The sequence below is a fragment of the Acipenser ruthenus genome, chromosome 2, assembly GCF_902713425.1.
Source record: "Acipenser ruthenus chromosome 2, fAciRut3.2 maternal haplotype, whole genome shotgun sequence".
Classification (NCBI taxonomy): domain Eukaryota; kingdom Metazoa; phylum Chordata; class Actinopteri; order Acipenseriformes; family Acipenseridae; genus Acipenser; species Acipenser ruthenus.
Genome location: NC_081190.1, coordinates 105,266,333 through 105,281,016, shown reverse-complemented (window position 1 = coordinate 105,281,016; position 14,684 = coordinate 105,266,333). Strand labels below are relative to the sequence as shown.

The following is a 14,684-nucleotide window of genomic DNA, read 5'->3' as shown; positions in this document are numbered from 1 at the left end:
GTACGTAAAAAACTGCAATTTTAGCACCCCTCTTTCAGACCAATGTCACACCTTTAGAAAAAGACAACAAGATTATTAGATACTGTACACTGCATTTAATGACTGTACACACATTTACAGCACTTCAAGGTACCATGATGAACAATCCTATTTATTGTAAAGGTTTGATGGTAAAATACAATCCAATTTGGATGCTGTTGTTTAAAAGTTATGTATTAGATTGCATAGGATGATGCTGTAGTGTAATCTGTTAAGGAAAGCAGAGGAGCTGTAGATACCATCCGATAGCATGAGCAGAAGTGTTTGATGTAATCGTGATGAGAATCAGTGGACGAAATCAATAGTGATAATCAAACCATCCTCAAATACATATACTGAACACATTTTGTGTGGGTTTGGTGCTTTTATAAATGCAGCTATCCAAGTTTACCATTTGGGGTCATTTTTTGTCCCACCACTCCTTTCATAAGAAGGGTAAATTGCTAATTACGATCATCTGTGCAAAAATCATTTGTATTATTTTTTTTTTTTTTTAGTGGTTCCATGTAAATGATCTTGTATACAAACTGTTGTCCACGGGATTGTTTGGATAAAAAGTGTTTTTTATCCCAAGGCACACGGCAGTTACAGCAGCTCTGAATGCCTGTTCAATATCTGCTCTGGATATATAAAGCCTTCAACCTCCAGCCCTCTCAATCCGACATGCTTTATGAGCAATAAAACCATTACAAATAAAATAAGAGATTAAAAAAAAAAAAACCACAAAATGTTTATAAGATATAATACTTTCAAGGGTATAAAGTGTATCCGTTACAGTAGTTTTCTTACTAGAACTGCAAAGCTTTATGATAAATATCATACATAGTGCAGAAGAATGTTTTACAATAGGTCGCTATTAGCAACTGCTGACTTTTTGAAGTTAAGGAAGCTCCTCTTTTTCTTCTTCTTAGGAATTGTGTCCAAAGAATCATCCAGACCTGCTTTACATCGAAAAACAAACACCTTCTCTCCTGTATGTGGCAGGTGTAGCACATCTGCTGCTGGCTCCACAGTGCTGTCTGCGTTGTCCTGCCTGCCATCTCCTTGGGGGCTTTTTGAATGTTCCAAATGGGAAAAGGACAGCTGTTTCAGGAGCTGAACTTGTTTCTTCTTCAATATACTAAAAGACAACAAAGGGGTGGAATGATATATTAAAGAAAATGAAAAAGAAACTAAGTAGATATGTATTCAGCACAAAGGAACATAATATATTAGCTTAGTTTACTGATTTGCTGTTTTGGGTGGAGTGGTGTTTTCTTAGGCCTATATATAGCTACAGTATCCCAGTTAGATGTAAGGATTTCAGTTCAGTATATATCAAGTGTAGATCGCCTGCTTCTTTTAGGAAACATAATAAGAGACACATTTTGGCATGTGATAGGAATTTCCTCTTGCACTTAAAAAACGGTTGCTTTGGATTATGCTGACACTGCTATTAATTTACAAGATAATGGGTATACAAGGTTATTGGCATGTAAAAAGCAATGGAAAAGTGTTTTTCAAGAGTCTTGAAGATATCAGAGCAGCTGTGTCAGGTGTAAACAGGGCTGTCATAAATATGATGCATTCGGCATGGCTGCAGGGCAATAGGATCAGGCTTCAGTTCCTGCGTCAGGGGCTTTGAGTGATTTGTGTTACAAATAAAGGTAGAAGCCAGAACTAGCAGTCTGGTTTGCAGCTGCGGGTGCACACTGTCTGTCCGAGCTGAACTAGTGCTCTCAAACATATGCTAATGAACATCCCAGGGCTGATTTAATGACTTCTGAATGCTCATTAATGCCCCCATAAATTAAAGACTGGGCCATCTTACCTGAAGAAACATGCCTCCCTATATGTATGCCAAGAAAAAATGCATAAAAACAGGTAGATTCCTTACTGAACTTTGTGGTTGTGATTGACAAGCTCTCTCTTTAGTAATATATCGTACATGTTTGTCAAATATTTTTCTATCCAAGTACGGTATTTTTGTTTTCTTGAACTTGAGACAGCTTTACTTAAAACAAATACATACCTCAAATCATCCAAAAGCATAAAAACTAAACACAATTTAGGATTACTACTATAGCAAGGGACTTCCCAACACAGCAATACCCTATTAAGTATTAACACTAATAACTGTATAATTAAAAACAAAAAGGGCCTTTGTTCAGTAGGGATGTGGGAATGAAGTCTAAACTCAAAACAGCTTAGTAAACAGTGCCGATAAGCACCTTACAATGTATTGATGACCTTGCAATTTTGATGACCTTGCTAACAGGCAGACCCCTACTGTGTAACTGCTCTGTCATCATCAGTACTTTCGACAAGTAACATTTAGTCCCAATAAATGGCATTTTTAAAAAAAATCAGAAAAACCGAAAGAAAATACCAAATTACCCCTTTTCATGATGTTGGCAGACAGGAGGATGCAGTAATGTTTTACCACCTGGCAATTATATTTGTTTTCTGACAAACCAGAACAAAACATGTGGTTGCTATTGAAAGAGGTTAACAGGGACATCTCATTAATTGTGCATAGGTGATAAACATTATTTTTCCTTTTGCTTAAAAGGATGGCAAACCACCAGCTGTTTTGTGTGGAGACAGCACTTATATGAATGAAAGTGATTTGCAGATTCTTGAACTGGCACCATTGCTCATATGGGAAATTAAATACACAATATTAGTATGCAGAGAACACTGCACTCTAGATACAAAAACAGACATGATTGTTAAGTCAGTGAGTGATCTGTAAACCTTTCTCCCGACTTTACTTCTGAGGAATTTAATAGGTTTTGATGTATTTAAATTTATATAGATCTATTGCGTCTCATCACCAGAACCTTTAAATATTTTATTAAAATTAGTTACTCTAGATAAATGTCCCCTATTAACACATACACATGTACCCCAACTATAAACCCCTTAGTGTGCACATTTATTAAAATACCTCAAGATTTGTCATTTATATCCTTTGTATACCTACCTGCATGAAAACATCTGGGTGTGAGAATTTCAACTTCTGGTCAGTAAATCAGTGATATAGAAACAACTGGCATTCTTGAGGAAATGTTGGACCACTTTGTGCTTTAATTAGGAATCATAAACAACTTCTAAAAAGTCTCATGCATTTTACCATTGGTGGCTTTTCTCTCACTATTTTAAATGAATTGCATGTGTGGCCTATTAAAGTTATCAATTCAATTAGACAATCAGTCATTTGCCTATTTTGACAATTTCCCCAAATTTTCAGTTCCAGTGGTTTGATTTCATATGCACAACACATGAAAACAACAGAACCCATGGGCTGTTCTAATAAATGTTCACAATACTGTACTTATTATGTTGACAAGAATTTAAAGCATTTCCTACTGAATCTATCAAAGTAAGCAATAGAGAAGCAGACTTGCATTCCATAGACTCTTACCAGCACTCTGAATGAGCCTGTGGCATATGTTAACACACTTCAGAACATATTTACAGCACAGTGCTCAGTGTACACCAGTTTATTTACTACAAAGAAAACAAAGCTTTAAATAACAAAATAGCTCTTACATGCACCTTGGTTGTTGCATGCTAGTCCTGTAACATTAGCTGATTGCTTTTCCTTTTACAAATGTTTGATCCTGCATACAGAACTGTGGTTGTGTTTTCAGTGGATTGTTATACCCTAATGTTTTGAGCATGACAAATATACAAATGAAACACTGACACAGTATTGTTATTCTCCAAGTGTTTTCAATGTTTTATACAGACATCAACGTCATCTCTCCAGTGCTAGTCACTTTTTTTATGAAAACATTTAGTTAATTCTGTTTGGTAATAGAACAGAGAACATATGCCTTACCTTGCTTTCTCTTTGCCCAAAGAGCCAGCACTCATATTATTATTGATGATCTCTTCTCTTAGCTTGCTATCCAGAGATCTTCCTGAGCCTTTATACCGCCTTTAAACAATAAACAAAAACAAAATGTTTTATCCTTGAAGATTATTTAACAGTAAGCCACTTGTGAGCAATGAGGCATTTCCTCGCTTATATCACGGTTTGATTTTTTAATGCAAAAAGTCTATTCTGTAATTTACTAGTTTAAAAAAAAAACATACTAATAAAAACTGTAGTAAATATCTTTTAGAATATATCCCAATGTGCTAAAAAAAAAAAAAAAAAAAAAAACATAAAATCATGTGCATCAGTTGAAACAAGAGCATCATTCTGTTGGTACAAAAATGTGTCCAGTTTCAATGTTTACAATTTCTACATACACATGTAATGTGGGCAGCAGTGTGGAGTAGTGGTTAGGGCTCTGGACTCTTGCCCAGAGGGTCGTGGGTTCAATCCCAGGTGGGGGACACTGCTGCTGTACCCTTGAACAAGGTACTATACCTAGATTGCCCCAGTAAAAACCCAACTGTATAAATGAGTAATTGTGGGGGCTCCCGAGTGGCGCATCCGGTAAAAGCACTCCGCATGGAGTGCAGGATGTGCCCTATAGCCTGGACGTCGTCGGTTCGAGTCCAGGCTATTCCACAGCCGACCGTGGACGGGAGCTCCCAGGGGGCGGCGCACAATTGGCCGAGTGTCGCCCGCGCACCAGCGACCCCTGTAGTCTGGCCGGGCGCCTACGGGCTTGCCTGTAAACTGCCCGAGAGCTGCGTTGTCCTCCGACGCTGTAGCTCTTGGGTGGCTGCATGTGTGAAAAAAAGCGGTCGGCTGACAACACACGCCGAGTCCCGAGTCAGCGCAGGGGTGGTAGCAGTGAGCTGAGCTTAAAAAATAATTGGCCATTCTAAATTGGGAGAAAATAATAAAAATAATTGGCAACGAATAAATAAATAAATAAATAAATAAATAAATAAATAAATAAATAAATGGGTAATTGTATGTAAAAATAATGTGATATTAGTAACAATTGTAAGTCACCCTGGATAAGGAAAGAAATAATAATAATAATAATAATAATAATAATAATAATAATAATAATAATAATAATAATAATAATAATAATAAATCAAAAGGCATCGGCGCTAATCAGATTCACAATCTCACTCAATTGTGTTTACACACAGGGTCTATTTAAGATTAGTATGTGCTGATCCCTGGAGTCAGCATTACACTTCAGCCATCAACACCAGACAGAAGGATATCTACATCATCATATGGAAGGAAACGCAAATGGATGGAGACACAGGTGGATCACATTAGTTTACTGTAAAGCTACATCTTAGTTGGTGCTTATCTTGGCGAGAGCCGAGTTCAAATCAGCATGAAGTTTTAACATCTACTCTAGTGTAATGGAAATCAATTGTGACTATTCACCCACATTTCTGGCAAATGCTGACTTTCTACAGCAATAGAAGGTATCTAAGGAAGAGGCAAAACATTAGAGAGATGTGTAGGATTACAGAATCCAAACACAGTCCTGTGCAAAACCACTAAGCAGATAAAGAGAAAAAGAATCAAGCAGCACATTGATTTGGAGGAAAAAGATTCAAGTTGGCTAACTGAAGAATTCAAACGTCCTGATAGCAGAAAGAGATAGGAAGATGATCTCAGAGACTGGGAAGACACAAAAAAAACAAACAACAACTCAACCAGAAGCTACATTTTAGCACATCTAATGATTACAGACTATTTAAGAACAAAAGCAGTTACGACAAACAGACCCAGAATATACAATAACAGATGTCACAGATCATGAAGTGAGAAAAACACTCAAGGTTAAAAATAGAGATGTAAAGCCCTGAGAGAAAATGAAAAAAAAAAAAAAAATATATATATATATATATATATATATATATATATATATATATATATATATATGCCAGTGCAATAGCAATAGAATGACAAGCCTGACCCCTTTACAAACACAGCATTATGAGCTTAACTGTTTGTGCTTTTATTAGACAGGTGATATTCCATTGGAGAAGTATTAATTGATCTGACAGGGGCATTTGACTTCATTCAATTAGGCTGCTCTAAATCAGTTTAAAAAAACTATTCCAAAATCTGGTACGAGAAGAAAATAGATTAAAACACCAATACAGAGACACTGAATCACCTTTTATTTGCTGATTACATTATCATCATAATGGGAGAGACTGGGGAGCTGGAGACCATGATCAATGGACAGAATAATGAAAGTGAAGAGATAAGGACTGTGGGCAAACATGAAAAGACAAAGACGTGTTCAAATGTCTGTTTGAAAAGAGCGAAGAACTCAATGTCCTTGATAAATGAATACGCTCAGATCGGAATATTGAGGAGGTGCATGGACAGATTCACAGACACGGTTCAAGATGAGACACTTAGAATCTGCCCCTATACTTTCATATATACATGCTGAAATAGAGAAGAAGTATGCTTCAGTATGCTTATGGAGTAAATACAGGGCATAATTCATGTTGTTATTATTATTATTTTTTGTAGCTCCTAATTTACAAAAATATTGCACAGTGTTCTCAACCTTTCTCAGATTTATTAACTGGAGGTACTTTATCCAGGGCTTCAGAAGGGAACCGCTAGTTTGTTTTGAATGGAATCACCCCCCATCATTGATTATATGTTTTCCTTATTCACGGAGGAACGAGATGAACAAGTTTGTCAGTCTTCTGTATCTCACCCTATGTGATGTGATGATGGAACTTGTCAATGACAGGACAGCTTTCATTTAGGAAGTGATGACAATACAGTAGCTGAAAGCATTTGCAAACAAATCCACTATTTGTTCAAGTGCTTAGTGCGGTCTGTAGATCAACAGATCAAACTGCACTTTAGAGCTGTAAATGCCAGTACTTTAACCATTAAAGTTCATCAGCACCACAGCAAATTTTCAAGAACATTTCAGCATATTTTCTTTTCATTGTAATTGCATTTTTTGTAACTCTTAACCTACAAAAACACACAACACATTCCTTTTTTTTTTCTATTCTGAATAAATTTCTCAATTGCACTCTATCTACTTGCAAGGATCTTTAGAGTTAGGATGAGGCAATTGATGTATCTAGCAGGTTGCAGATCATAGATCTCATTAAAACTACTATAAAATGATGCATCTTTATACCTTCTTGAACTTACCCTTTCTCTCGTTCATTTACTGTCACAGTCTGCGCTGGTTTGGGGCAGACTGGATCAATGATGGAAATTAAGTCAGCTTCTGAGGATGTGGGAAGCAATAAATGCAGGACTTCAAGCAACACATTTGCTGGTACCTGAGTCTGCTTGACCAAGTAAGCAAGAAATTCAAGATCCTGGAACAGAGGACAGGAAAACTTTTGGGTCACTGACAGAATAATATATGGCAACAGCATGTGCTTCACCTCATTTCTACAGAGCCTTGATAAACAAACACCTCCAGAACCAGTCTTGCTCCAAACACCAAGATAGACATACAAATACATCAGTCTGGCTCTGGATATGTAATTTGACAGAAATCCAGGAAATACAGCATTAGCATTCTAACCAGATGTTTGGCTTAATGCAATGCTAAATATGCATAGCCTGAACTCAAAACCAGCTACAATATTAAAATAATGCATCAGGTATTATAATTGAAGAGCTAAGCATCATATTTTCCACTTCTGTTGTTGGAAATGGTTTCTCATTAGTAAACCACTCATGTATTCCTTATTCATTTCTTGTCACTTGCTAATCTCCACTTTACAAAGAAATGTATCAATAAGCAAGACAGTGAGTGATTGGAATTTGAGCAATGGTGCACACATATGAAAAGAAAAGGTGTTCAATTTATAGGGAACTGTGCGTAAGCAATAGAGATCGATTGGGGGTGGGGTGTTATCATGAGTCAACCACACTCCATGAAGTGCTATAAGAGAGTTGAGGTATTGCAAAGTTCCCTTTATCTTCCCAAATTATGCACCAATCTTACGGTAACCCACAGCCAATGCACATTGAAATTGTATTGCCTTTTATAATATTTTTAAATGCAAAAAAAAAAATAATGCTCTAGATATAAAACCCACAAATACTTTATTGTGTGTCAGAATGGCGAGAGGAAACTGATGATATTATTAAGATTTCAAAATCAATATAAAAAAAGAGATTAAGCAATGTTGTTTACAGTCATACTGGAAGAAACACATAGGGGTGATTTCACAGACCTCGATTACTACTAATCTTGACTGTCTTATCTGAACTGGCATTTGATTCCCACATCGAGAATGTCTTTTTCTTTTTACAATTTTCAAACACAATTTCTATTAGAAATGTTTTTCCTTGTTTGGCTGCAAGCGACCATACTTATCTGTAAGCTGCCCTGGATAAGGGCGTCAGCTAAGAAATAAATAAAGAATAATAATAATAATAATAATAATAATAATAATAATAATAATAATAATAATAATAATAATAATATATTTTGCATGATCCTTTCATATAGCATCATATATATATATGCATGCAAATCAATGTAATGCTTGAAAATTAACCTTTTTTTTTTTTTTTACTCATGAGTTACTTACGGTGGATTTGTTAACTTTTTTTCTGATGAGGCACTTTTTTGTTAATAGAGCCCTATGACTCACAACTGTCCAAACTACTAATAGAGAAATAATAGCATGCTGAGATACTGAATTACAAAATAAATTTCACAGAGCTGTTTTTAAACACATATAATGAGAACAAGGTGATTTATTCTGGTTTTACTGCAGTAAAATACCAAGAGCTAATCCTACGATGTTAATGAAAAATGGCTTTAGGTATATACCTGATCAAAATGCATGTGGAGTCTCTTAAACTCTAACTGCTCTTTCAAATCCGCAGTTATCTGGCTGACAGTGTCTTCTTCTCGTAACCTAAAATAGCACACAGAATTGTAAAGGAAGAAAAAAAATGCATGAAATACACAGTTAAGTATCTACTTTTGTAGTTCATGGATTCTCCAAGGTGTGCTCTGGTAAGCCTTTTGTAAAATCTAACTGTGTGTTGTATTTAAAATAAATCTGATTCACACTGTAATTATTTCTGTTTTCCAGCATAACAAATGTATTAAGAAGTATCTATAATTAGGGATTTGGGAAGAACAGCGCACATTTATGATAAAAACAAAAATCCATTGGCTTGTAGGGCTGGTTATTTTTGTCTTTGTTTCCATTATAAATTAAATTTGCTCATTTGGCAGGAATGAGATTAAAAACATGTGCAGACTGTGGTCAGGCTATATTGGATAATGTATTACCAATCTAGTCTGACTACATGTATAAAATACAAAAAAGCCAGGCATCTCACCCAAGCATATTTAGTGTGTAGGATAGTGTTCCTGAAGTGGGACCTACTTGTAAAGATGGAGTAGCGCACACGGCCAAATATATTTACCTTTTATTTTGTTTAGGTGGCTCAGTGGTAGCGTACTGAATTGCAGCCTCACTGTAACAGGGATGGAAATAAGATTCCCATTTCCTAGCAGTTTGATCCACTCCTGGTTTTACTCTGAGCTTAATAAGACACACCTGAGCTTGTACCGATACACTGGGGCTAATCAAGCTGTTATTAAAACCTGGAATAGGTGAAACTGCAATAGGTTTCTTATTGCATCCCTGGTAACTGTGACTGCAATAATCCTGTTCTGTGCTCTTATTCAATAAAACTGTGTGCCAGTGCTGGCGTTTCAACTGCAATCCCTCTATCAGATCATTCCCACAATCCTATTACACATGGTAACTAAATAAATGTGTAATTGTGGCTTGCTAAACAAAAAGAAAACTTGAACCAAGAGATGCACATAACTTTGGCTCAGTCCATTCAATTTTATTCAGATTGATGGAGCTTGACTGTTAGCCTTTGTGCCCGGAACTGAAATGTTATGCGTCAAACTCCTCTAGTAGTAGGGGCAGCAGTGTGGAGTAGTGGTTAGGGCTCTGGACTCTTGACCGGAGGGTCGTGGGTTCAATCCCAGGTGGGGGACACTGCTGCTGTACCCTTGAGCAAGGTACTTTACCTAGATTGCTCCAGTAAAAACCCAACTGTATAAATGGGTAATTGTATGTAAAAATAATGTTTAAAAAATAATGTAATTGTAGGTACAAAATAACGTGATATCTTGTAACAATTGTAAGTCGCCCTGGATAAGGGTGTCTGCTAAAAAATAAAATAATAATGTCAAAAAACTAAATAATAAAAAAAAAGATTTAAAATAAACTTCCTTTCCTTGCTTGAATTAAACTGCAGTATTGTGTGTTTCTCCAAATATTTCAATGAAGCATTTATAAAAAGATACCATCAGTTCACGTGCTGACTTCTGAGGGTGAGACAAGGTCATGGTATGTATATAAGGTTACAAGTCAAGTGTTTATTTCAGTATTGTAGGGCCACTCTGCTTTTAATTACCAATGGGTTTAACAGAACATGTTTTACTTGACAAAGTAATAAAACAACACTGACAGTAAAATGTTTTCAAGATGTTTACAAAAGGAGAATAGTTATGCATGTATTTTATTATATGTGGAAATAATGGAACAAGAGTTAAAGCAGACTCACAGACGCTCAGACTAGTATTTCCAATTCCATCAGAAATTGGTTCCAGTGAAAACCCTTCCCTCCACATTAAGAATGCTGCACATTCGCTTTAGTAATCTCTCAGCACGGGAAGGCTTATCCAAGTACTGTCAATGCGTTAACAAAAAAAAAAAAGGTACGGAAAGAGAATATAAAGCCCAGTTATGCTCTCACCTTTGTCTCTGCACACCCGTCACATGCTGACACTTTGTGAGCGCACGCTGCAGACTGACAGCTATCTGGCTTTCCTCCTGCCCTCTCTGAGTTTCACTCGAAGGTCCTTCAATAGCAGCAGCCAAGCTATATTCCTTCATTAAAGCATCCCACTCAGCTGATTCCTTCAGCTTTAGCTGGTTAACTGCGTCTTCCAATCCCTTTGAGAAGAACAAAGACTTTTTTTTTTCTCACAATGTAAAAGCTGACACTGTATTTGCAGCAGTTAAAAACTAAATATTCCTGGTTGATGTTTCAGGATTTGCAAGGTAGTTTCCATTGAACAGGCAGATCAAAAATAAAATGCTTTATTAATTTGTTGAGCGACTTTAAATCTTCAATTCCTTGTCGTTACAGCGGTCCAAGGTGCTTTTCCTTCAGTTGCCTATTTCCCTTCCCTGGATCCAGCTTTCCTGCCCTCACTTATACTGTTGCTCTGAAACTACACTGAACTGCAGTTCTGAAACCGTCCAATACAGATAAATAGATCCAATACCCACATTCACTATTGTAAACCATAGCAACATTATCCAGATATATCAAAATATATGGTTCCAGGGAATACAAAATATGGTAATAATATATGGTAATATATTAGTGTCAGTACGGTTAAATTACATAGACCAAAAGTAAATGAAAGTACTGCTTATTATAAAACCTGTTCTTATCTTAAATGCATATCAACAAAGGTCTCTTCAATATACAGTAACAAAATAAGCACATAAACAATTGCATTATATCTTATATGAAACAAGTTCTCTATATATGGCATAGCCATTGTTAGTTATAAAATTATGTTTCTTTTATAGGGACACTGGTTGTAATTATTAAGCTGTAGTTATTGGCAGCAAAATAAACTTTATTAGCCACAGCAAACTGTTTAAAAAAAAAGAAAAATAAACACATTCTATTTATTTATTTATTTATTTTTGCAGCAATATGCCTCAAACATTGGTTTCAGATCCCTCCACCGTTACACATTACCAGCGGGGTCTGAAACCAACTTAATGGACATGGTTCAGTAAAAAGCAGAATCAAATAAAAACAACAGCTTTCAATCAATTTAAAAGCATAGGATTATGAACAAGTGCAGTTAGTCATTTTAAGATGCACCTGGGAACAGAAAGACAGGTAACTACTGTAGGTGCTGAATTTGTTACCATAGAAACAAGATCAAAGTTAGGCAACACAGAGACTTTTATTGTTTATGTTCGGAAAGGGGTAAAGTAACAAAAGCAATAACTATCACTAAGTAACTGCTATAACAACTCCGACAAGAACAAAATGGTTAGGAGTCCACGGTAACCTGACATACTATTTGCAGCATCTTCAGGAAGCCAGTAATGTTCTACTCACATGTCTGTGTTTCTGGATTATCTGCACAGTTTCTGACCCTGTCATTGACCCTGATATTCTCAGCTCCTCCACCAGCAATGTCTGCAGACTCAGAATGGCAGAATATGCCTCCAGGGCCCTCACTCTCTTTTCAGCTTTCTGAAACTGCAAAGCAGCCATGTGCACCGCCAGCCTTTCCTCCTGAGCCTTGAGATGGTGGGATCTTTCGTGTAGCATCTCCACAAGGACCTAGAACAGAGTTCACAAAGAAATCCATTTGCATTCCATCATCAGAGTCCTTGCAGAAGGACAAAAATGAACATGCACCTTGTAAAGATACTGAAATATAATCTGCAGCCAGTAATCTGTAATTTTACCCTTTACCATACCAATCATAGGCCCTATTTTCAAGGAAGTGTAAAGCCAAATATTCTTCAATGAAACGTTAATTGAGTATAGTTGTTACAAGATCGAGGAAGACAAAAATTATTAATGAATGTACATTTCTTTGTAGCAGCTAGTTTTTAACTGGTGCTGATACATATTTCAAATCTAAATCCGGGTTTATGCTTTCCTGTGTTATCCAGCTATGTTTATAAGAGGTAATGACTATCTGGCCTTTGCCTCTCGGTTGTAAGAGAACCTTAGCTGCAAGAACTGTTTTGTATCGTGAGGAAAACGTTCTGGAAAAGTGTTATTCGAGTATAGCGAGTTATCCCGACTATACGAATAACTAAAGTAATCCTCTTTGTTACTTGGCCACACGTGATAGACAACATTTTAAAACTAGCAAGAAAATATTAAGAACAACAAATGACCTGCTCCTACAGTTCCTGCAAACACATTGTTTTGCTAGATTTATACCATAAAATTCACAATCGTTTGCAAGCTTTGTGATTAATGTAGAGAAAAAGCATCCCCCTAAATAACGGTTTTATTTTTTTGAGCACATATCTTATTACCTTGTCTTTTATGATGTCAGTATGATGTGTGAACCCTGACTGCAAGCTAAGAGTTTCATGAGCATTCATTAATTGGTGTAGAGATAACAGCAGTGACTCAGCTGCATGTTGCTTTAAATATGCTTTGTACTCCAGAGAGGTTACAGAACTAGTAATTAGCAGACTTAGTGACAGATGAAATTCACTTGGTAAAAGTGAGTCGTGGCTGACCCTAAATTTCTAACAGAGCACCAGGAAGTGAGCTCCTGTGGAGACAGAGTCAATCTTGCAATGGCAAGCTGAACAGCTGCCAGGTAAACCTTTAAATAATAACACCTGAGGCCGCCCTGGTGGTTGATGAAAGCCACCACTGTTGTGTTATCTGTACAGACAAGCACATGTCTCCCTCGAACCTCCTTCAGGATTTGATGCTGACTATAAATCAGAAATGCAAAAGAAAACGGCAGTAGAATGACTTTTTCCCAATTTAACATGAAAGGCTATAATCTATTTGTCTGTTGTTACCAATTCTGTAGATGCTGAAAGAAGTGTTTCTTCTTATGGTCAAGTTTTTACAGAACAACGTCAATCTATGAAAGAAGGCAGGTTAACCAACTGACGATGCTTGAGTTTAATAGCAACATTTAATGCATGGGATATTTTCTTTCATGAAACTGGAAGTGACTCTTAATGTGCTGCTTGCAAACAACCTTGCATTATTATTATTATTATTATTATTATTATTATTATTATTATTATTATTATTTTGTAATATATTATAGCATTGATGTTATGATTTCAGTATTTTATATAAATTTTTCCTGGAATCAGTGCTGTTTTTTTTTATATTTTGTTGATAAATTATGTGTTCCTACTAGTAAACTGAAACATTTAAATTATTTATTTACACATTCTAAGAAATAATATTGAATAAGATGTATTAGTAATAAAGGGATGCATGACTAAATAAATGTCCGTAGCTGCTGCTGCCGCCGCCTAATCAACGCGCGTTAATAGAATGACTAATTGAGATGATTAAAAGAATCAGGAGATTATTAATCAATAAGTGATTTAATTAAGCAGACTACATGACCACCTTTTTTCTTTTACTTTTTTCTTTTACTGTAGTTTCTTAGTTCTTTTAGTTTAGTCTGTGAATCTCAGCTCTCCTTCCAACATTTAAATCATGCACTCCATTTATCAACAAGTAGTACAAGAACATACGTATTATTTATTTTAAAAAAAGGCACAGGAAATGTGCTACAAGCTGATCAAAAGGGAGTTAATTGATGTCTGTTTATTTTGTCATTACAGTGCATTTGCTATAAGCTGCAAAAATATACTTTGCAGACATATGTCATTAAAAATCCTGTGTGCATTGCACTTAGGCAAAAACATATAATATAATTTATTTTTTTAAATAATCCAAAGCGGTTAACTTTCTTGTTTACTGTTCAGATGACAACGATGTTTTAATCAGCCTTTCAGTGCATCTGTACTGGCTTTTCTGTGACCTGTTCTGTACAGCAGGGGTGGGACAAAGTCAGAGCTGCATTGTTTTGATTTAGGTTTAAAATGGACGTAAAATATAAAAAATGGACAACAAAGCAAAACAAGCAAAATATATTTCGGCTGAGGATCAAGACATTTCCCAAAAGAAACTCTAC

The 14,684-nt window shown here is 36.0% G+C and overlaps 1 protein-coding gene across 2 annotated transcripts in view; it reads right to left on the bottom strand.

Moving 5' to 3' along the window:
- Nucleotides 1-510: 510 nt before the first annotated feature.
- The window catches only part of LOC117408524 (limbin-like), a 78,111-nt gene continuing 63,937 nt past the window's right edge, over nucleotides 511-14,684 (bottom strand). For both annotated transcript variants that reach the window (XM_034013567.3, XM_034013568.3), the window contains exons 17-22: nucleotides 12,098-12,325; nucleotides 10,703-10,902; nucleotides 8,742-8,829; nucleotides 7,094-7,266; nucleotides 3,866-3,964; nucleotides 511-1,159 (exon numbers count right to left, since the gene is read on the bottom strand). In XM_034013567.3, coding sequence (XP_033869458.3) covers nucleotides 880-1,159; nucleotides 3,866-3,964; nucleotides 7,094-7,266; nucleotides 8,742-8,829; nucleotides 10,703-10,902; nucleotides 12,098-12,325 — 1,068 coding nt within the window. In that variant the 3' untranslated portion in view covers nucleotides 511-879. The remainder of the gene's footprint in view (nucleotides 1,160-3,865; nucleotides 3,965-7,093; nucleotides 7,267-8,741; nucleotides 8,830-10,702; nucleotides 10,903-12,097; nucleotides 12,326-14,684) is intronic.